Source organism: Corvus brachyrhynchos, unplaced genomic scaffold (genome assembly GCF_000691975.1).
Source record: "Corvus brachyrhynchos isolate BGI_N302 unplaced genomic scaffold, ASM69197v1 scaffold633, whole genome shotgun sequence".
In the NCBI taxonomy this organism is placed as follows: Eukaryota; Metazoa; Chordata; class Aves; order Passeriformes; family Corvidae; genus Corvus; species Corvus brachyrhynchos.
In genome coordinates this window covers 2,194,059-2,218,944 of record NW_008237435.1, presented here as the reverse complement: position 1 = coordinate 2,218,944, position 24,886 = coordinate 2,194,059, and the positions used below count along the sequence as shown (strand labels likewise).

Sequence of the window (24,886 nt, the reverse complement as noted above, 5' to 3'; positions counted from 1 at the left end):
GACTCATGCATTCAGCACATGGATTGCTTTGGATGGCAGAGGCACCATGGCACCTGAAGTTCAGGCATTTGCTTCTGTGAGTCACTTAGAGACACATTTCCAGGACACCAGGGCCTTATTCTGCACTGACCATCTCTAGCTGCTGCTGCTAAGAAAAAACACTGCTGCTCATCTAACTGAGCCTTCTGTAAACTAGATGCAAGTATTCTTTAACCTATTTAACATCTCAGCTGGGCACAAGAAGGTGAAAAACGTCTCTGGCTTGGAACAACAAAGAGATGAGAGATGTCTCCTCATTCCCAACCCAGAGGGCAGAACTATCACAGACTTGCATACAAGACAATTGTTTAATACGTTCACAAATCAATTTTATTAATTTAAAACAAAATTAATGAAGAAAAATTCTGTACACGATTGTGGACACAACACACTTTTTGTACAATAAGGCCCAGATAAACTTTGTTATTTTTTTCAGTCAGCAAGTGACTAAAAATTGAAAAGAGCCAAAGAAAAATAAAAAAAAGACAACCAATTCCTCCCCCCATCACTGTCTACTTTGTTTGAGGAAAAAAAGGCTAATTATAGTCTCCATTCTAAAAACTACCCACAATGTGCTTTATGATGTATGTGAGTACTGCATGAGTGGCAGCACTCATACTGGGTAAAGCAAAGCACATGTGCAAGTCTTGGTAAGATCAAAACCTCTCTGTTGGTACTAAAGCAATCCACAAACATTTTATTCTAGCAGCAATACGATTCCTCTAATAGAGAAGGGTGCTGATTTGTAGCTACATTGGTGCTCTGTAGCTTTGCAGGTAGCTGTTTCAAGGCTGGTGGTTTTTTAAAAAAAGAAAAGAAGAAAAGCCAGAAAATTAACGAAAGGTGAGGCTTCTTTTTAATAAGATATTTAACTGGGCAAAGGGAATTGGTACAATTCAAGCCAAAAAGTCAGACTAACTGTTTATTTAACCAAGTAGCTCACAGACTTCAAGATCAGAAAAGTCACAAGTCACAGAAAGACACAGTTTAGTTTTGTCCTTTAAGTGAGCACAGACAAAAGCAAATTTTAACTCCTTGGTGATAACCATTTCAGCATTTCCATTGCCGGCAATGGATGTTATATCTTAGGAAAATCTGACTCCTGGTGGAAGAGGATTAAAAAACTTAAATGTATATGAGCATTCTTGTTTAATTTCTCCAAAATATTCTCATTTCTAATTTCTAAAAATATTAGTGATGATAGTTTCCTTCATTTTTGGATGAGACAAAAGCTATTCAATACCAAGGTTCCAGTTTAAGTTACATCTTAAAATATATTTGTGTTCTTTCTCTATTTCTTTATGGAATGACTCTCCTAATTAATTTTTTAATACTCTAAGAAAGGGTTAATATGTTAACTTTAAAAGAGGAAACAAAAAGACAATAAAGGCCTCCTCTTCACTAGTATTTTATCTGTATTTGCTTTGACTGGGGGGGACACAAGAAATCAATCTTTTCATTATCAGTGGGTGAGAGAAGAAAATGGCAGAGAAACAGCTGAGAACAAAACCCAATTCCTATTGACACTTGACATCCATGCTTTTGGTCTTGACAAATTTATCTAAAAAAAATCCATTATCTACATATTTATATCCAACACATTGATAAGGCACTGCACAAATTTGTGCACACGTGGCCTCATTCTTCACCACAAGGCATTACTATCTTTCAATAGCATTTACCTTAACAATATGTAAAAGAATCATTCATTATTACAAATTTACACAAAAAATTCTTCCTGTACACGATTGTCTCAGTGATGTACCTATTAGTTTAAATTAGACATATTTTAAACTACTCTGTAATGTGCTAAAATCAAAAGTAGTTGCTGTACCATAAGGCAAAGGCTTATAATAGCCTTTAATCCTATTATACATATCCTCAGTTATATGATGTCAAAATATAGTCTGTTCATAAATAAGTAAAGATGTACAGAGTACCCTGGGTATGAGAAACCAAAAAGTAAACCTTCTTTATAAGAAAATTACTCCACTGGTATTTTGTAAAATCTCAGTCTTCATTGTGCAATCAAGTTTGCTGTGTTGAAGAAACGGCGTGTGTCACATTGAAGAGGCTAAAAACTAAAAAGCATTTGCAGGTCCTTTTTCTTTTCTTCACAGGTATGAACCTCTTATTTCCTTTTCTTTTTTTTTTTTTTTTTTTTTTTTTTTTTTTTTTTTTTTTTTTCTTTCTTTTCATTTTCTTTTTCCTTCTCTATTTCTTTTTGGTAGCAAATATGGTAAAGATGAGTTGTTCAAAGACTCGCATGGCTTATTTTCGTTGGACTCGCAGTACCGGAGCCAACAGCTGTTCTGAAGAAAAAGACATGCTCCTCCGTTTACTGAAAGGGCAAGGGTTAAGACCAATTGCAGCTGTACGTCAACATGTTGAAATCATAAAGTTCTGTAGTCCAATGCTGACACAAGACACAGGCATCTCATCCACGGGCAGAAGGAGGCTCTGAGGTTTGAAAGTGCTGCTAAGCTGCTACAAGTACTCCAGTTCCAAGGCATGGTGAAGGGCCATAAGGTCAGAGTGGCTCGAGATCCTCCAAAATGGCATAGCATGCTGTGAACAGCACAGACAACATGTAAAAATAACCCCAAGCATTCTGGTATTTAGACCCACCCTTTGTCTTTCACAGGGATGAGAGAACACTTGGGGGAGAGAAAAAGAGCTCTGAAAACCTTGAGTCCTTCATGTTTATGTCTGGTTTCTCTGACCCACCCTCTGAGCATAAATTTTCAATAAGAGCAAATCTATTTACAATAGGAACTACAGCAAACACATCAGGACATCATAAGGAAGGGAGGGACTTCTAATCTCTTTATATGAAAAACAGATTGCAGAACTTGTAGAAGAAAATATTACTTCTGGAAAAAAATAAGACAAATAACATTTACATGAAGCATGTGGGTGATCTGAGGAAAGGAACAGAAAGAAAATAGAGAAAGTGAAAGTGTTGTTTACTATCAAAATTTATTTGCTCCTTGTAAAACTACTCCTGGCAGATGAGTTAAAAACAGAAATGGTGATTCAGAATAACTCATGTGTTGCCCACATCACTTTGAAAAGAATTTTATCCCAGTGACTTGTGTAACATTGGTCATTGCTAATACTGATCTTAAAACATCTTTTCCATATGGGACATTAAAATGAATACATATTTTTTTCCTATTAGTTGTAACAAAATCTGTCTGGAGCACAGATACTTTTGCAAAGAACCTGAATAAACCAAAAACACAAATCCCAGGAAAAAGCACAGATTACCTCATTCATGAAGGGTAAAAATCTGATTAGGAACTGTCTTTATACTTGAAACAGGGGATTATAATGTCAACAAGAACTTTTGCGTAAATTAAAAAAAAAATAGCCATTAGCTTTTGTCAGGAAATCATTCTATAAATTCCATGGGAAAATAGTTGCAATTCAACAGTATTCTGGAGGCAAACATGGCCGTGGTCACCTTTTCATTGGGTCAGTTTCTGTCCCAGCATCTTTAGGAGGCAAACCACAAGCAATTTATTATCACATTAGCTTCTAAGTTCCCCAAGCATTTTATCTATGACTTCTCAAAGAGGCTTTCATCATCCTACTTTGGCAGCTCCTGAGCAAATTCCTAATTCCAATGGCAAAACTCCATCTCCTCTGTCACTTTTATTCTGATCTCCTTTTTTCATTCTGGTCTTCTCAAATTTTAAGTTAGAGAAAAGTTTTGAAAAAAATGTTAAACTCACTGTTTCCAGCTGCATGTTTACCGTAATTTTTACACCTGTCTCAGGAGGCAAACACCTTAGCACAGAGCCTGTCACATCTTCTTTGATATGACACTCCTGGGCTGAATGAAGATGCAATATGGATGCATCAACACCTGCCCACATTCAGAGTATGCCTAGCTTCTAGAGCAAAGGAATTTCTTCAGGAAGAAAACAAAATGAACCCCAAGAAAACACCATTGTAACAGTTTCTGTTCTGCTTTGCTTTGCTCCAGAGTGTTACAAAGCCTTGAGAAACAGCTGACTGAATCTCAGCTTGAAGATAAATTCATGAGCGATGGCTGACAATGGAGAGAACAAAACAAACAAAATTCAGAGACAATTGAGGTGTTTTTGGAAAAAAATGCTTATGATATTTCCAAAACACTTTTATAGATAGATCCTTTGCTTAAAAAGGAAATGTTAAACACTACAACACCTTTTTTTTTCCTGCATCTTCAATCTGGACTTACACTGTACTGTCTCTATGCTCCACCAGCAGTAGAAAGCAGATGTAGCTAGCTCACTCAGTTACAACTCCACGTCTCAGTGTCTTCCTTATTACATTTTACAGGCAGCTTACCCTCTGTGCTCTGTCAGGCCAGACACTGCTGCTTTCCAACTCACAGATTTCCTAAAGATGAACTTCTTGCACCATGTCCAGGAAATGAACCAGCAAGGGCAACATGAAATAAGAATTACTAGTCATGCCATTCTCTGGACTTGGTAAAAGCTTCTGTGCACCTATCTCTAACTCAGGCTGCAAGATCTTTCTGGCAGAATTTGTAATATCTGGCAGGGGTACTACATCAAGGACAAAGGGACACAGGTTCGTGCTTGCAGCAGGTCCATGTTGTGTTTGCCAGATGACTGCACAGGTCAGCGATGCTTGGCATTGCTGCCTCCTTTTCTTGTGAGGTTGCAGCTTCCCTCTTCCTTCTCAAAGCCCTGTCAGGTAGGACACAGCTGCTCTCCCTGACAGCCAGCCATAGCTCCCTGCTGCTCCTCTCAGCCAGCTTGGCAGCAGCTCTGCCTTAGCCACTGGGTCAGGGAGGTGTAAATAGCACACCTATTATGTGGCGCGGCGAAGAGTTTGGTGGATACCTGCCTCTGCAAAGTGTCTCTGCAGAAGCCAAGAGTCAAGGACATGGATGCCCTCCAAGGTCATGCAGCAAACCAATGAATAGGGAGAACTATAGGAATAAATTCTTGGCTTCCAGCTCCCACCTCATGCAGCTCCAGCTTTATACTGCTTCCCTAGTAACAACCTCAGCATCACAGAGCATACACACACCAGGCAGATAGAGCAGTTAAAGACTCTGAATGATTTAACAGAAGGTTTAGCTTCTGCTAAATCAAATTACAGCCCCTCTTGCTAGGTGCCCATGTGCAATATCAAGTTTTGGATTACCCTGTTTATGGGTCAGCTGTTCATGGTCAGATTTAAACCAAAACTGTAAGCAGTCATTATTTTGACTATATCTTTCTATTTCAAATTCAGTTAAGTATATTCTGCTTTATTTATGTCTGTCTGTGAAAGGATTATACCTATATTTACTTCATGCAGTTACGGGAATGAAATGTGGAATGATACTAGAGAGTCTCATGAAAAAAAAGAGGTTGTGTAAATCTCAGTATCATAATTATTTTCAGTTCTCCTGCATGCAGGTCGAAAGCATAGCCGCACACTCCCAAGAAATAAAGCACGCCAGGAACGTGGTGGCTGCATGGGGCTGGAATCTGCACTGACGCCCTGGGCATGGCTGAATGTGGCCAGTTCAGATTTCTATCAGTCTGATCCTACAGTACAGCCTTCAGAGCTGTGAGAAGGTGAAACAAACCTGATACAGACCTATATATATCTATATGTTTGCGTGAATATATAGAGTCTCACACATGTGTTCATATATGCATGTGTTTTCATGAGGCATGTACATTAATTTTCACCCTAAGATAATAAATGATTGTATGAAACTAAAACCTTTAAAATAACAAAATTATCATACATAACCTTATATACTCTTCCTGTATTAACATACACTGTTTATTCACATCTACTTAGCCATGTCAAAAGCGGGAACACACCCATGAGACGGAAGTGTATTTTCTCTTACCAAATGACTGGGCAAGAGATCCTTGGTATATATATGTACTAAATATTGCCTTCAAAAAGCCATCCCTGCCAACACTTAGCACACATGTCATGCAGAACACTTCTATTCTGAGCAAAGCAAGAAATGCTAATCTCGCATGTGTTGCTGCGGGAGAGCGGATGACAAATGCTAACCACTAATAAATAGGTGGTGAAACTGGATGCATTAGTATCTAATGAAACTCTAAGTGTACTGTTTCAACATCTTCCAAGTAAATATGGAGATTCTGTCTTTTAAAAAACATGAATTTTTTGGTAGATGATACTTAGTAATAAAACATCTATGAATTTTTAAATGATTTGATTTTTATGACATGTTGAAACTAAATATGGTGGCAAAAGTTTGAATTTGGTTTTGATGAAAAAAGCATAAAAAAATGAAACTACCAATTTATTAAGCCTAATAATTAGAGTATTATTAAATAACCTAAAATATTAAGCTATTTTATTTCTGAAAGAGAAGTAATTTTATTTTCAGCATGTACCTACTAAAAATACAAAACTTCAGCTATTTTACTACACAAAATAGAGTGTTTCAATTAATACACATGCAAAACAAATCCATTTTTTGATAGCAACAACAAAAAGTGCGGACTACCCTCTATCCTCTCTCCCTTAAATGAATACATATTTATACAAAAAACTTACTCCTGAGATTTGTGATGGATTTGAATAGAAAACTCATCAGTTTTTGTCATCTTTCACGGTATTTTTGTTGTATTCCTGCCAGATTTGCTAAGCGGCCGCCTTTACTTCCTACCCCAAACCTGACCAGCACAGTGTGACTGTGAGCTTAAAAGCAGTGGCATATTGGATACCCATTTATATTCTATTTATTGCTCCACAAAGATTTATGATTTTTCCTCATGATTTCCCTCCAAGGCAGCACAACCATTTTGGAGAACAAAGGGAGAAGCCCATTTGCCCAGGCTCTCCTGAATCACCTGATGTAAAATCCAGCTCCTCAGTGCAGAGAGCTTTTGTCTCTTCTCACAAACTAGAAATACTTTGGAGAATTCTCCTAAGCAGAAAAATTCAGGAGTTGGGGTTTTTCTGTCTTATTTCCCAAACATGTCCCCAAAAGCAAAGGCAAAAGATGAGCTCAAACAAGACAAAACAAAACAAAACAAAACTAAACAAAACACAACAAAACAAAACAAAACACAACCTCCAAACCCAAAACACAAAACAAAGCAAAGCAAAATAAAATGCTGAGACAATGGAGTCTCTGGCAGAAACCCGCAGAAACTTATACTGAGAATGGCAGTGTCACTGCAGTGGCACTCGGAGGCGGCGGCTCTGACCCACATGGCACCGGCACTGGTGCCAGCAGCTCCCAAGCACCCTTTGGTCTTTCACACTGGGTGCTCTCTGCCCTCCTCTGCCTCTTTTCCTGGGGAAGCTGATATGAAGGTAGCGACCTTTGTGTGAACCCTGGTGTTACAGCCAAGCTGGCTGGTTGCTGCACTGATCCAGAAGGGTACGATTATTTCTCAATCCACAATGCAAACACCTTGAGAATTTTAATTATCTCACCAAATATTTTGCTGGAAGTGACAGCTAAACAAAGGTGTCAATATCATAGTTTGACTGAAGCTACCAGAAATGTAACAGTGTGCAGTTTCTTCAGTGTATTATGTTTACTTACATCAACCAAAAGAGGCATTTAATGAACAAACTGTTTATCCTAAATATGTTTCTCAGTAAAGCAGTGATCTTTTAAATGGTATTAAAAAGATTTTATTATTGAATTTTTATACTAATGGCAATAATAAAAAGATTTTAAATGTGTCTTTTATTTTTCCTTCTGCTGTATTGATTCAAGATTTTCCATGAATTAAGGACATAAATGAAAATCTTATGATGAAGCAATTTATAAATGATTGGTAAATTATTCTTAATAGTAAAACTTAACTTTCTTATCCCCGAAGCTGGAAGCTCAACTTTTTTTTATTCACTGAATGAACACAGAATAAAAAAATCTCTTGAATTAAATAGGCTTGAATTTATATGCTCACTTGAAAAGACTCGTTAATGTTTACATGTAATCAATGAAGTGCTAGCTAAAGAAGGGTGTACTGTTTATGCTTTAAGCAGTGTAAAGAAACACACATATATTAATGGCTTCACCACAGGCCAAACCCCTACAGAAAAGTGCTGTGCAAAGGGGTAACAGAAGACCTGTCCCTTCTCTGAGAATACCACAAAACCTGACATGCTGACAGGAAGGAAGGCAAGAAGGAACCAGCTACCAAGATTCAGGGGATAAGCATGATAATGGGGTGGTACGTTGCAGGACAGTTACGCCACTTTGGATTGATATGCTTTGGGTACTTTAGTGGAGGTAAAGCTTCTGTTTTGTTTGTGTGCTCTCCAGAGAAGGTCCAGGCTTTTACTGTTTTTTAATACAGCAATACAATTTATTCCTTAGACAGGGCACATGCCTTTAACATGAATGCACTAGGGTGCATTCCCGTCCTTGCTCCTCCTAGTAACCCTAAAAAAACCTTGAGGAGCAGATAACAGTTAAGACATCATCAGAGTTGGCAGCAGCTCCTCATACTGCAAGGCACTGTGTGGTTTCTGCTCTTGCAGAATGTGAAGGACAAAACTAAAGAGGCAAATCCTGCTTTCACAGTGTGAAATGTTGATTTCTTATTTGATGTAGTAAGAAGCAGGACAACAATCACAGAAGCATTTTCTAAATCAGATTGATAGTTTATGCAGAAAGGCAGGACTGCTGATGTACTTATTGATTTCTCTGGCAATGCTGCAGCAGATAATTTAATCCAGAGCATCTAACGTGCTTCCAACCTGAAAATTGCTTCCACCAAGAAAGAATACACAGAAGTAATTGCACAAAGGAACTTTCTATACTGCTACTCCTCTTAGTGACTGGAAAGGCTTTTTCTTATGCTTTTCTGAATCATGTTTCCTGTTGAAAAAAAGCATTGAAATAGATAATGTTACCAAAAGGACTACTCCTGCCATTATCATATACAACACTATTTCACCGAGCAACAGAAAAGGAACAAAGAGAAGGAATTTTTTCCCCCCGATCTTAAATACAGCTTTTAAAATGTAATCATTTGCAGCGGGAAAACATTTCTCTGCAAAGATGAAAGGCATTTCTGAAGGAGAAAGGAGCAAACTGCTCCCAGTTTCAGTCTGCCAAAGGGATATATGAAACTGAGAGTCTGCGAAGTGCTGGGACGAGCCGGGAACCTACCCGCAAGGCTTCAGGGGCACAAAACCCAGATTTCATGAAGCAAAACCAGTCAATGGTTGTTAAAACACCATGTGGACTAATTAGTTTTACTTCTCCAATTTAGAAAGTCACAGTGGAAAGAGATAGAAGTATCACAGAGAGTTTTGTGGTAAAAAAGCAGCTGTGTAAAAGCAATTTATCTGTGAAAGGAAGCAAGAACAGAAACATCCATTTTCCTGCTCTTTCTCCTATTATTCAAATAGCCAGTGTTATGCCTCATTCCTCCAAGAAATGAGTGTGTATCTGTAGACTATCTTGGGTAGAATAGCAAGGCTAGAAATAACGCCTATTATTTGTGAGTGGGAAGTGTTACTTTTTATGCAGCTTAATTCACATTGAAAAAAAAAAAATGAATTATTCCCTTCTCAGTGGAAAGCAAAAAATAATAGACAGTCAAATAGTATCCACTGTTCAGTTATCTGAGGTTATGAATGCAGGCCAAGCCACAGGTTGTTGCCTGAATGCAGAATCCAAATTATGGACACACAAGAAATTGGAAATTCCTGTATACCTACTCCAGTCCTACATGTCTTTTCAAGGTGTGACGTATATGTATTTCATACAGGCAAACAGCATACTGCCTTTGATCGGTAAGAATCACCATATTTTGCTTACATTCATAACATCCTATGTGGTATTTTCAGTTGCCAAGGAAAACAGAACTATTAGTTCTTGGCACAAAAGCCAAGGTCCATTTTCTGGTCCCTTTTTGAAATACATCAAACATAAATAGTTTAATGTGTCTTTTGGAGAGCAGCAGGGCAAATCATTATCTATAGTCTTACCCAGCTTTCTACTGGATATGGTCAACACAAACTTCATAAGGCGAAGATATCCAACCTAATGTCAATGTATGCTGTCCCATGTTGAAGAGAAGACAATTTGTCAGACTCTTGAAACCAACCCTCACCAAAAGAAGGTCATTACCTTTTTTGCACCTTGTTCTTCTTCGACACCATCCCCTATAACAACATACACTACTTTTCTTCCAAATCTTTGAATTATTCGTTCAAAACAACTTTCCTTTCCTGAAAGAAAAGATCAGACTATTCAGGGTAGGTGGTGATGGGATGACATCAAATAAATAACTTTTTATCCTGGATCTTCCCATCCCTTGGAATTCTTAAGTAGAGCTACAGGGAGAGAAGAGTCTGTCCCTCAGAACGGTGTATCAAGGCCGATTGCAGCACAGATATAGCATACTAGAGGACCAGAATATCACCTATCTTGTCTCATTCCCTAATATGGCACAGGTTTTGAGGGGAATTTCCATACCAGGAGAATTATCTACCATTTGTTTATGACCAGTAGCCTGAGTTAATTGATTGAATCTGAGTTGAAATTCTAGCTTTTTCTCCAAAATCTGTGACAAGATTAATCACAGCTCCTAAAACAGTAGTACCCTGACTTAGAAGGTCACCCAAAAGATTTAGATTTAAATGCCTATAATCTAATACATGGGCCATGTCCTTGATCCTGCACTGGGATCCATTAACATGGGTCATTCCTTCCCTGCACACACCTAGGGAAATGATCTCAGTGCTCCAGCCCTATGCACAAGTACCACTGAATCACAAAAATGTTAAGGGATGGAAGGGACCTTAAAGATCATCTAGTCCCAACTCACCCTGGTATGTACCAGGACACCTCCCACTAAAACAGGCTATCCAAGGCCTTACCCAATCTGTCCTTGAACAATGCCAGGGTTGGGGCATCCACAGCCTCCCTGGGCAACCTGTTTCAGTGTCTTGCCACCCTCACAGTAAATAATTTCTTCCTAATAGCTAACCTAAATTTCCTCTCTTTCAATTTATACCCATACTGGGAAGCTTCAGGTACTGGTATTGAGAAGCCAGAAAGCAAGCAAATGCTTAGAGTTGAGTTTTCTCAAATGTCCCCCTTCTGAAAGGTCACTTTAGTCTGGCCATGGGACATGCTAACCTGTGTGTCTACAGCAATAGATGGGAAAAATTGTGGTTTTTAAAATAGTTGTTTCAGCTAAAGAACAATAAAAGCACAAGAAAAAGTAAGCTGGAAATTAAATGAAGTTTTCTAGCCATTAGAGAAGCCAAACTACTTAATGATACCCTTTAACAGTAGTGCCAGGCATAAGAAACCTCCAACACTAAGTTGAAACAGCATTTATGAATCATGGCATGTTATGAAAATCTCATGGTTTCCTGTGACAGTCAGTGACAGAACACATTTTTCCAAAAACATCCTTCTATCCCATGTAGGTGAAGTCACAAGTGAACATTTATTAAAATGTTTTCATTAAAATGTATATTTAAATTATTATATTTCAAAGTTATAATTTACTATACAGTTTTTACAGAGGGCACTGCAACTTTAATATCCAGGAAACAGCTTTAAATCTTTTATGGTAATGCTTTCAAATTTCTCTGTAAAACTCTGAACAAATTTTTGTTTTGTCTTGTTTAAAAAAAAAGAAAACCCCACAATTTTTTCTTGACCATTTGAGCTTGCTGTATTATAGATACTTAAGAACACATGAAAAATGTTTTTGTGTAGCCCACAATTTTGAGGGAATCTGAGAAAGAACAGATATGTCATAATCACATTAAAAACTACAAACACCGTTGCCATCTGGTCTGGGGTACTACTGCATACTCAGAATAACATCTTTTATACTGAACCAGAAAACAGAAATAAACATTTGCCTGGCTGAAGCTTATTACAGTCAGTAGGAAGAAACTTAATAATTACATTCTGCAGCAAAACATTCTTGCTTCTGGTAAATTGTTTACCAAAATTTGCTCCAGAGCCCATGCAAACAAATGGAGCCAGGGCTTACCTTTACAGAATTTCTCCTACAGCTACTCAGGGAGACTCCTACACAGCCCCACAGTTTCAAGAAATGATGGAAAAAAGGCAACTACATTTCTTCCTAACAGAGACTGCACCACTGTTAATAGAGCTATACAAAGCTTTCTCCGCTGGATCATGACACATTTGAAAAGCACTTTTAGGATGCTTTAGCAATGTTTCATGAAGATCAGGTGTTACTAATCTCTGTATTTACCACTGTGAAAGCATGTTAGAATTAAATATAGGCTACTATACCTTTTTTTTTTAAAAAATACAGCTTTAAATGTATACAGCATGATAAAAATAGCTCACCTATTTTAGTTGCACTGTAAATATTCTCTATGGGAAATACAACCCCTAGTCCATACAACAAGACTTTTGCCAGAGCTGGAATTAGCTGAGTAGTTGTTACAAGAATGTTCACACAGTTTGTCCTATGGAAGAGAAAATGCATATATCCTTTTTTAACAAAGCAAAACAGAAAAAAACCAAAACAAAACAATAGAAGGAAAACCTTATCCCTCCCATTGGAGCCCCTCAATATTATTATTATTGCCACTTAAAAAGAACATCTCTTTTTTTGCCACCTTACAGATGAGCAAGGTGTGGCACGGTCAGACCAGAATAAGGAATGAGGATAAGGTCCTCCAGGTTCAGCATTTTGCCCATCAGACCAGACAGCCTCTTCCAGATCATCATCAGACACCCTAGAGCTTCCTTCATACTCTTAGTACTCACCTCGAATGAATGAGGGTGAGTGCTTTCAGTGCAAGTGTTAACCAAGAATCTGTCAAAGCTTCAATTTCTGCTCTTAGTTGTAACCAAGCCTCTCTTTTTGCTGGACCAAGGAGACCTGTGGAGTAGACAAGGGCATGTCTGCACTGGTATTAAGTAGCGCTCTGGCATTTTCCTTTGCTTTCACTAACTCAGACAATTTTCCACACACTGCAAACTAAACAGATCGCTAAGCACTGCTATGTTAAAAAAAGGAGTAGAAACCAGTTCTTCCCATTGACAACCTCTAATGTGTGTTTGTTAGATAACTCCAGAGTCACTTGCCTCCAACATTGTTTTTGTAGGTGTTGTATATCTCTTTTACTCGTCTGTAGCGGAAGGCCAGTTTTCGCATCCAGTCCACTCCTCCGCGCACGCCGGTCGCCAGGCACAGATTGGCGCTGGTGGCAGCTGCGGGAAAGCCGTCTGTTCCGAAATTATATGTGCTAGGCAGACATAAAAAACCCCACAGATGAATAAAAGGCAACAGGCTACATTGAACCACCAGCTACTCACCTGGCTGGGCTGCACAGGAGATAGTTAAAAGAGAGCAGGCTACTCTGAGCATCCCAGCAGCCCATCACTTGCCCAGGAAGGAAGAGGCAAAGCAACTTTTTATCTTAAGGAGTTCTCTTGTACCTTAAATCTTGACCGTTGTCATCTGAAGAGACGTCATCAATGTGAACCTGGTCGCATTCCTAAGGTGACAGAAAGATTTTATAATTTTCCTGGTTTTGCAAATCTTGAAAGCACAGCTATAAAAAAATCTATGAACCATCTAGTCATCAGGGATATTTTTAATTGTGGAAATCAGTAGATGGCAGTCTTGCTAAAACAACTATTTTACCTATTCCTTGTGCTCATTTCTTAGAATAAATGCACACCATCATTAGCTACTACTGTTAAATAGCGTTCCAAAAACACATTTTTATGTTTAGAAAGGAAAGTGGTTAAAAACAATTAGCATATGTGTTCCATAAACGTTCTTGTAGCCTTTCAGGTACCTTAAAACATCATGCTGCTCAAAGCTGATTCAGTCAGTGCATAAGTGTAACTAAAACCAGACATTTTGGTAAAAGTAACATATTAGAAAAATTAAACCTGATGCTAACCGCCAATGAAATTATGACCTCTGATTGCTGTTGAGCCACACACCAACACAGCCTGAGGCAAGTGTGTCAGAGGAGTGCAGATGAAAAATCTGTTCCTAGTTTGCCATTCATTTGAGAGTTGTGAGTTTCCTTCTCTCTCTTTGGTCTTAGTGCATGAAAGCAGCATGCCAAGATGAAGAAAATCTGAACAGAAATACCCAAATCAAACCATCTTTCTTCAGCAGCTTGTCTGCAAACTAACACAATGCATTAAAAATTAGCTTCGTCCATCACTAAATTAAAAATCGCAATGCATGTTGTTTATCCACAAAAAGCCCCCATTAAAACATTACTATTAACATTTTAACTGTTGGCAGGAAAACAAATAAGCCTCTGACACTCTAGATCAATATCAATTCAATGTTTGTAACAATAATAGATTTTAATTATTTTACTAATTTCCTCTTCTCTCTCCTAATGTGAAGTCTTATAACAAATATGACCTATTTTAAAGATGAAAATGCTGCAATCCTTTATTTTTGTGTTGCTTTCCTCTGAACAAATTTTTCTCTCTCCATGGATTTGTGAGGAAGGGAGGGAAGATAGAAGTGGAAAGAAACTCAAACCAGCTGTTCCCTAACAGAATTAAAATCATGACCCTCAACCCTTTTTCTAAAACATCTATTTTCCAGCCAACCCTCTCCCAGCAAGCAGCAAGCTCCAAGGAGGAAAAGACTTTGACCCTGTAACCTTCTCCTCCTCTCCTGAGGTCAACAACCTCAGATAAGAAAAAAGCTGAAGAAGCCTATGTGGTCTCACATGGTGGCTGTGGATTCTAGATTTTTAAAAACATTCATTTACGAAAAATGCCTCAGAAACTTGAAATGTTTTGAAGAACAAGGTGTGGTCTTTTGCACTTGTACAACATATTCTTACTGTAATGCTTACTCTTCTATATCTTATGCATAGGCAACTTGTGCTAGAGACAGTGGTAGGAGTGACAACCAGCACAGGAGAGACAATACTACATTTGCTCATATTTAACCACCATACAGTGAATTTCCTCCTCAAGCAGACAAAATGCATTAGATGTACAGACACAGCAGAAACTGCAAGTGTGAGCATATGTTGCCAGGCTTTGAAAATCAACTTGGCTGAAAAAAGAGCCAGAAGCTTCTTCAGCAAGTTATCAAATTCACATAATTTTTTACTATTTTTCTGTTTAAAGCTGAAAGCAAATGTCCATCCAAATGCATGCCACATTAACAATTCAAATATCAGCTGAGTGTAAGCCAAAGAAGAGACACCCTCCTGAATTCATTAGCTTCCCACTCTAGTTACTCTTACAGTGCTCAGTGATTTCTCCTTCTCCAGCTTAGAAACTATGAATGGCAACTGCAACAAGCTGCTGGAGAAGAGAACCCAAAATAGAAATCTGTGAAAAAGAAATTATTCTTTTAGTAACCACAAAACTAAAGGAAGGAATAGAAAATCATCTCTGAGCAGATGAAGGAAGGAATAATGCAAAAAATTTCCAAATTCAACTCAGAGAAAAGACAGAGGCAGGAAAAATGAGACTACTACATCTTAGATACCACAGTTAGACAGAACCTGGGGACTTGGAACTTTAATTCACAGTGCAAGATCTTGGGACCATCACAACCCTTGGGACATGACAGACATTCTCGCCTTCTGTTTAACCATCTGCTTGGTAGGTAGAAAGTGAGAACTGCAGTGATACATTAGAAATAGAAATTGTGGCATCAAAAGAAAGAGGTATTTTGGAGAGAAAAACCCAGAAAATAAATCAGAGACTAAAGATTGGTGGGGCAAAGGTACAGAAACAGTGTCAAGAAAGGAAGAAAAATGAAGAAAATGTCACAAGCACCACAAATTTCAGAATATAATAAGAGAGAGTGTCCTCTTTTGTCAGGAATACAAGAAGGAAAAAGACAGGAGGGGAACAAAGCACAAGAGATACATGCTATAATTTAGAAAGGATTAAAGCCCACTGTGATTGACACTACGTTAGAGCTAAAGGGAGGTCACAAACAGTGCACGACTGTTTTGTTCCTTTTGAATGGCAGGGCACATCTTTGAGGCTAAATGTGAGCTTTGAGTGCCAGGTATTTTTTCACGCTGTCTAGCTGACTTGGACTTTGGGCTAATGAGTGATGGCTGCATTTTTCGACCCCTGAACATGGTAAGGAAAAACACTCATTTAGCAATTGCTGTTTTAGCAGAGAAGTTATTTAGGAGTTATTCTTCAAAGAAGCCAGTTACCTGCCCATCATTCATTGATCTGGTCCATCCTTCCATCAGAACCCCTTGTATTTGTTTTCACCTGTTTGGTTTGTGTGTAGCATTCTGTTTGTGAGATACCTGAGGTACTGCTCAGTCCTCTGATTAGATATAAGCAAGCACACACAGAGTCAACAACTTAAAACAGCCATCAGCTCAATATGCATAATCAGGGGTACGGTAAAACACTGCCCAAAAAATAAAGTATGCCCTTCCAACAAGAACACATAGACTCTAAAATGTGGTATATATATACATAGATGCTAAAATCCTCAAGTACTTCTCAGAAAGGCTTCTGTGAGGGAAGCTGACTTACTATAGGCCAAATGGCCATTCAGAAAAAAAAAGGTTGTTTGCAGGCTTATGATTTCAAACTTTCACAAATGTATTTGATGTTTTTGTGAAATTTGCATAGGAAATACAGTACTAGAATTCTTCCCCTAATTTCTCTGGCAAAGTGATATCTGAAACTAATACTGAAAGTCCCTGTAGAAACACTGTTATTTATGCAGATGTACTTTATTATGACAGAATCAGTTTAGCAGTCAAGTCCAAAGCAGAAAATTGAAATTGTGGGATTCTCTTTTAAAATAGGCTGAATTGGCAAGTAAGGAGCAAAATATCCTGTGGCTTACATATAAACTTATGCAGCTAGCTGTGTTTTGCTCCTAAAGGCGTTGACCTTGCAATGTCAGTGTTCCCAGTTTGAAAACTTCAGGAGAAACTACAAGTGATAACCTGTTTGTAGTAAAGATTTGTATTTCAGTCAGACAGGCTGAGATGCAGCTCTGCACCTTCAGATCAATCCCTGGAAAGCAAAATGCACTTGGTATCATTTAGAGATAATATTTTCAGGAAAAATGGGAGTTGTCAGCATGTGTAACTTGGCAAATCTATGGATAGTAGCTTAAGAAGTTACTGCCCATGCTGTCCTTTTTTGCTCTTTCACGCAGCTAGCTTGCATGGATTCATGTGTTTGTGTCCTTCAGACCTTTCTGTGCCACAACTGGTAGCTTAGCTTGAATCTCCTGCAGCAGCCCAATTAAACCAACAGATGTTGCATGGAATAACCGAGACTTGTTTCTCCATTCCCTTCCATCAGCTCTGCTGTGGGGCCTGAAGCAGCAGCAGATATGTGCTTGCAGGAGCAACTTAAAGCTGTTGCAATCATTAGCTAAGTGAATGTCTCCAGTGAAATGCAGCAAGCCAAAGATAAACAGTAATCAAAAATGAATGACTAGGGGAGTCTAGCCTAAGATTTGTACATGGAAAGCTTTTGTCTTCTCCCTCCTCCATTCCCAAAGCATTTGTTACCTTCTTCCTGCTAAGTTTTCTTCCTTCTCTTTTCTGTTTTTGTATGACGAGCTGAACACTCCCAGAGATGCTCTGCAGTCATCATTCACAGCTCTTAAAATGCCTGGACCTATGTAGTCCTCTGGAATCATTCCTTTAAACTAACTTAGGATCTTTATAAAGATTCATATGCAAAGCATTAACTTATGGCAGAAATGTTCTGCAAATATTTATATTACTTTGCTCTGTCACTACCACCCGTCAAGTTGTGTACTTCTGCCATAATTATGTAAAATACGCTTCACTACTCAATTTACTGTAGGAAAATTAATAACAATAATTAAAAAAAAAGACATTAAGGCTGTTATAAGAGTTCTCTTATCTGTGCCAATACTACATGCCAAGTGGAGTGACGCAACAGCTAGCATGCTGATCCTCTACATTTCTGTGTTGCAAAACTAACAAAAATAAAACTAATAATTCTGCTGTCTTTGAATAAACACTGACATAAGGTAACTCTGGACAAGTCTGCACATTATAAAGGGGAATAACGTGAATAATATCAACATAACCTCAGAGGATGCCGAAGTATTACAGTTTCAAGTCTGCTGATTATAGCTAAAATATATTTCCACATTTGGTTAATCTTCTTAATTTACTGTGAGAAAACTAACACCACACTGCCAACTAATTGTTTCAATACCTTAGTCTGCAAAGTCAAATGAGAGAGGAAAAAAAACCCCAACCAACAACCACCCTTCAGAAAGAGCTATTTTCATTTTGCCTTTACATCAGCGGGCCCATTGAGACATCCTGGAAGCTGGCCAACTCACAGGAAATGATTGCTGGGATTCTCTGTTCCTCTCACATCTGTCATTATGCAATTATATCCACTGCTTCATTTTCCCTACTGAACAGTAGAGAAATTTGGTCATGTACATGTGAGAACAGATCTAGCAAAACAAGTTAAAGATGCAATTCTTTATAAATGTGATGTATCCGAAAAAAATAGAAAAAAAAATCCCCAAGCATACACTGCTGTGTTTTTAATGCAGCTTTTTAGGACAGAAGTACCTCTGTTTACGTCTTTTCCAGGAATAAGATATATACCCTTTCAGCTGTATGTACCCTTTAAGACTATTATCTGCTCCACAAATACTCATCATTCCTATTAGCCATCACAACCTGCTTCTTTGGGAATCACAGAGTTACAGATTGTCAGAATTTTTTTTTTTCCAGGCAAAAATTACATATTCCAAAGCTAGTTTGTGAACGACCATTTACCACCACCCCCCCAAACTGTTGATTTCTAGTTTTTTTTACTCATAGTTCTGACCATCTTCCAGCAAAATGAAAAGCAGATTGCTTCAACCAGTTTTTGTTCTAATTTTAGACAAATAACAAGGATCCCAACACTATTTACAAGCATTCTTTAAGCTTTAGAAGTAAACCTCTGGCTTTTACTTGGCTAGAAGGATAAAATCTCTGGTATGTACAGGTTAGAAAATTGAACAACAGCACATCTATATCCTCTGTCCATTTATATATATATATGTGTATATATATATTATGACGTGTGCCTAATGTTCCTCTACTGTACTTCTGTGCTTGCTAAATATAAAAAACCCTCTGCACTTCCTTTCAAGCTGAGGCAACAAAGGCTGAAGTGCTGAACTTCCTAACCCATCATCGTGGAGCGCCTGTTAACGCACAGCACAAATCCATGTGAAAGAGCAGGGACTGCAGTTCGCAGGTTCTCAACACTGGCACTCAATTGGCAGGACCTGTCATCTCTGTCTAGCCTGCACTTTGTGACCCTAACATTTTCTCTTCTTTCCCACCACAATTATTCAGCGCTGAAGAAAAAAGGTGCAGATTACCTGTGGGTCAGGCACAGGATATTAAGAACAAAGAGAGTTCTTGAAATCCACTTCATTCTGTCTGACAATTTGTGTATGAACAGTCAAGGAATTAAATTGGGCTGTGAAGGCTTTCAAAATGCTCCCTTTTTAAACTTAAGACTATAAAGAGAAGCTTATAATGTAAAAAAAGCCCATAAAAATGCTACCAACCCCCCCTCCCAAATCCTATCTTTTATTGTTAAAATAGAACACCAGAACAACAACAAAAATATTATCAATATAACCTATTAGCTGTTATAAACACTGAGGACTATGAACTGAAATTATTTACTAACTATTTTTCACAGCCAATGACTTTAAAGTACTCTTCTGCACCAAACACGTAATCCTCTCATAACACACAATGTAGGCCGTCCTTTTCTAATAGAAAAAGTGATTAAAATCCTACTTTGCTTGCTCACATCAACAAATGCATTTGGATCAAATATGATACTCCTAAAGTAAACAGTGTTTATTCCAAAATAAATCAACAGATCTTATTCTGCAACTTGTGTTTATTGAAGTAGCTATGCTAAAACCAAGGTTTACATTTTCATTTCAACTACACCTTGTAAGTGGAAGAATCCAATTTAAAATAAAACATGACCTAAAGAAGTAGAAAGCAGTGTGCCAGCTACATTCCCACAGCAAATGAAAACTCTATTTTGCTAGTTTTCTTTACTTCATAAGTTTCATGAAGCAGATATTTCAAGAACTCATATTGTCTCTGTATGTATTACTCCATACACTGAAATCTTTCTGTTGAAAAGGAAGACCAAAAAGTTAAATCGTATCTCTAGCAGAGGGTCAGCAGAACTCAGGACAATCACAGAAAGTGCAGTCCTCTAAACCCCAGAGCTTTCTTGCCTGCTACAGGGTGTAAATTTGTTCAGATTTCAGTTCAGAGACAATCCCTATTGTTCTGAATACACTGGTTACATTCCAGTTGTCCAGACAAGATAAAACATAAAATTATTCTAGTTCTGTAGTATATCAATTTACTCAGAGAAGTGTTTTAGAATGCCTCTCTAACAATCAATTCTTGCTCCAACTCTGACGAAATAATTTGTTTTTCTATTTCTGTATATTTTGCAGGAAAAGTAAAGGGAAGAGGGTGGATGTCAAAGAAAGAGTTTTACCAATATATAGAAATGGCTAAATAAAACTCAAGTGTATCTGCATAAAGAGTCTGTGTCACTCCTGGAGAGAACAGTGCTAAGTTCAAAGTGTCAAATTAACTGTATTTTTAAAGGTCAGCACTTCACATGTGTTTAAATATTCTCTTTACGACATGATTCCTATTATTTGCTAATATACACTTTTGTAAAGAGAAAAAAATTCTGAGATTAATGAAAGACAGTGAAAATAAAATATGAAGGTATTTTAAGAAGTAAAAAAAGCCATGAATCTCATCAGAATCTAATGAATTATTCCCAACACATTAACTTGAAAGTATACTTCTAGGAACATATACATTTTGTTGAAACTATACACAAAAGATTGTTAAAATATATTTAAATTTTAAAGAATCTAAAAATTAAATGTATGAAAAGAAAGCTTTTTCCACAAAAGCCTTAAAATAATGTCTCATTTCTCAGGAAATAAGGGATTCATGTGGAAATTTTTACAAGATGATCTAAGCTGTGTCTTTCAGTTCCACACAACCAATTCATTTAAACTTGCAGGGCCTTGGTGGTGTTGATAATCTCCAAATGCATATGTTTAAAATGAAACCTACAATGATTTGAGTGAGCAAGTCTCCCATCTTTGTAATTGTCTGCTAATGAGACAAAGCCAGGGTTTAAAATTCTCTCTGCTAACCTTGCCAGGACGGACAGCAAAAACATTTTCTTCTATTGACAGCCTGAAAACCTTTCCACAACACTTTGACTTTTCTCTTTCCTTTTCTTTCCCACTCCCAGTGCTGCGGTGCAGAGGGCAGATGTTGACTCCTACGCTGCTGCTCAGTGACAGGACTAGGGAGTGAGCTGACCCATCACTGCCTTGCCCAGCCAGAGCAGAGGACAACTATCCTTTGTCAGAGCTCTGAGAGTGCCAGCTAGAGAGACAAGAGGTTTTGTGCCACCTTACAGCCTGTGGTGGTTTAACACCAGCTGGCAACTCAGGGAGAAGCAACAGAAAGGTAAATAAAGTGACAAAGTGATGCTATGAGCGTGGTGGGCTTGTGGGTATTTCAGCTCAGCTGTACATGTGCAATCCATGTTGTACTCTTGAGAAAGGAAATCATATAGGCTCTATTTACAACAATTTTTAGTGGCACCTAGCATGAAAGGTACTTGTCATTCGCCATGTGAAAGAAATTAAGTGGTTAATAAGTTGCATAAGCCTATAGGAATGGTCTTCTCAAGTAAGCAAAGGAGGTATTTGTTATTCTTTGTAGCGCTAACACTCACGAACTACAGCAGCACATTCCACAACAGCCAGGCATCTTGCATTTCAGATGGGTTGAGGCTCTTAGCTGTGTTTTGCACACACCAGCAAAGCCACAGTTCTGCCTGAATGAAGACTTTGTTTTGCATTTTTGGTCATTCACCTACAGCTACATGTGTGATGTAATTTGGTCCCACATTCATGAAGTGAACTTCATGAACTTTCTGCAAGTCACCCATGGTAGTAGTATGATCTCACATAGATGAGAAACTATTTCCAGTCATTCCCTCACACACGTATTAGAGAAAACTCTGTACCGTGATTCGTGTTTCCTTTCCTCCCTACCCTTCCTTCCTGCACTGCAACTGAGCTGTTCCTGAATTGCTGCTGTGGAAAATCAAATGCAAATACATGGGCTTTGTGTCTCAGTCTGAATGAGCAAAGGGAACTGCTGTGATGCCTGCTGGAAGGGAGTTCACAACCGTTGACAGGTTCCCTAGAAAGTGAACTTGCCTTTGCCAACTCTTCATAGAACTTATAGTACCTTAAAAATAAGGCTTATATCTCTAAAAATAAATTTAATGCTGTTAAAAGGTTTTGAAATAATCACATTTGGCTTTCCCAGAACTCTCTGTTGATGAAGAACTATCAGAAGTTGAATCACATGCTTCTCATAAAGCATCCCTAGCCACTATCTGGTCAGCAGGTTCCCATTACAGACATCACAAATATTGGGAGGAGATGAACTCTTATTTCAACCAAAAGAGAAAAGTAATTTTTGAATAGATATTCCTCTGTAGGCGCCCAATGACTCCACTCTGGGTGACCAAAGATTTGTTCAGCTGCCATCCTTATGGTATTTGGGGGTGGGCAGAAAATAATTCAGTCAGCTCTGTTTGAAGCTTTCCTCTCCCTGAAACCATCCCTTGTATCTCACCAGGAATAAGGCTTATTCAACAGTCTTTCCTGTAATTGTTTATTTTTTTGAGTCTGATGGCCCAGAAATCTATTTTCAGTATGTTCTACAGTCCTTTCTATGTTTGGTGGTTTTGTTGTTTTTTTGGTTTGTTTTTTTTTTTTTTTTTAGAAGTGACTACAGGTGTTTCTTATTCAACATCTAGCTAATCAGCTAGGAAATGAAGAGCCAAAGGTTTGCTAAGACTTTCCAGGATCCATCCTCCAATCACAGCCAAATCAGACCAACTCTGCCAAAATCACATTTGTGCCTCAAGGAAAGCAGCTATTTCTCACAGCAGCAGAACCAGACCTAGAGGTCTGAATATGAGCTTCTGTCCATTGTTTATTGATAAATGAAGGTCACCTGGCAAAAACAATCATGAATGATTACATTCAACAATCACCAAGAGCTGATTTCACTTTCAGCTCATCTTTAACTATTATACTCTTCTGAAAACTTCTCAAGCAAAAAGATTTTCTTTCATCGGTTGTTTTAAAAATATTTCTATTGAAGAAACATTTCTTAGAATATTAAAGATAGCACATGCAATTTTTCTATTTTGAGAGAATGTGAAATGTAATTTTCTAAGAAATTTATTTTCTTTGGCATCTTCATGGTCAATATTTATTTTTAGGTCAGTAAATCTATCCCTTCAGCTCAACAGTGGTTGACCTCCACCTATCAATAACACAGTTGCTTCATACTGGATTTTTTTTCTTTTTTACTGACATTGACATATTTAGGTTTATGTTTTTCTTGCTGGCACATCATTGGGGATCCCAGCACAACAAAGGAAATTCATGCCACAATGAAAAAAGCTGAGTTTTGCAATGCTCCTAGACAAGTTTGCAAATGAAATGTTTTAAATAGAACTGGGGTAATTGTCCATGAGGATAACAAAGAGCAGGAAGCACTCAAAGCTGTCGTGTTCACTTCTTAAAAGAGCTGATATCTATTTCTTTTTTAAAAACCCCAACCAAAAAACAATAACAACCCCCTTCATATTCCAACAACTTAACTTAGGAATGGTCGAACAACTAAAACACATAAATGTGCTGTATGGTTGTAAGAAAATCATTAAATTCTAAGTAACTTTAATCATCCTCATTTTGAATGGAAGATAATACCAGCTCTAGTGGGGATGCTGCAGACTTAATCAGTGATTTAATCTTTTTAGCATTCTGAAAGCTTATCACAAACCAAACATAAATGGGATAACTGTTAATACTAAGTTTATCAATATTTTAATGCATTCTCCATCCCAATTTTCTTCTAATAATATTATTTCAAAAGACATTAAGAGGTAAAAAATAGACAAGTGATACTAAGAAATAATAGAATTTATGAAAATTATAAATATAGCAAATAATTATGAAATGATACTAAGTTCTAATCCCATGATGTTTTTCACCTTTCTCCTGAATGATTTTAATTCATACCTACCAATATTTTATGTTCTGCCATGGATTGTGGTATAACTTTGTGGTAATTTTACTGATTTCTGAAGCATTTTTTCACACCCCAGAAATTGAAAGCCTAGAAGTCTCACTTGCTTTATGGTCAAGAAAAATGAGCTATTAAATAATACACACAATCACAGGTAACTTGTTTTGGAACAGCAGTACTTAGAGAAGCAATACTCTGATTTACTGTTGTTCTGATTTCTGCTTTTTCAATGGGTTACCACATCATTTTGTAAACATAATTTGTCACCAACACCAGCCAGAGTTCTCTGTAGCTACTTTTTGCCTTTCTTTCAGATCTGTTATTCCTTTTTTTTCTACTAAAGAAGAATTTTTCATACTGACACCAACTGTAGTCTTGCTGTGAATAACCACATTCCCATAAAAATCATTCCATTTATTGCAAAGTTGTTGGCAGACCGTAGGAATAATAGTCAACTCAGGAAACCTTTTATCCTGAAATCACATAGCTTAACCCTTTGCATGACCACATGTAGTTCATACAGAAAAGCTATATTGCCACACTGCTATTTAATTTCTTAGTAAAAGCTTTTCTGTTGTTGGCAAGTCTTTTAAAATTATTTTTTCACAGTACTTCATTTAAGTAAAATTTAAATAATGATTTTTAAAAAGACAATTTGAATTAGTCAAGCAGTATTCAGGGTTTTTTT

At 37.6% G+C, this 24,886-nt stretch overlaps 1 protein-coding gene across 9 annotated transcripts in view; it reads right to left on the bottom strand.

Moving 5' to 3' along the window:
* Positions 1-346: 346 nt before the first annotated feature.
* EYA1 (EYA transcriptional coactivator and phosphatase 1) overlaps positions 347-24,886 on the bottom strand; it is a 150,673-nt gene continuing 126,133 nt past the window's right edge. For 8 of the 9 annotated variants that reach the window (XM_017731226.1, XM_017731228.1, XM_017731227.1 and 5 more), the window contains 6 exons: positions 13,457-13,515; positions 13,103-13,263; positions 12,782-12,896; positions 12,356-12,477; positions 10,142-10,242; positions 347-2,607 (listed from right to left, as the gene is read on the bottom strand). In XM_017731226.1, the coding sequence (XP_017586715.1) occupies positions 2,527-2,607; positions 10,142-10,242; positions 12,356-12,477; positions 12,782-12,896; positions 13,103-13,263; positions 13,457-13,515 (639 nt within the window). In that variant the 3' untranslated portion in view covers positions 347-2,526. Of the gene's footprint in view, positions 2,608-8,576; positions 8,882-10,141; positions 10,243-12,355; positions 12,478-12,781; positions 12,897-13,102; positions 13,264-13,456; positions 13,516-24,886 lie in introns of those variants that run through there. The other variant, XM_017731229.1, reaches the window with a different exon arrangement.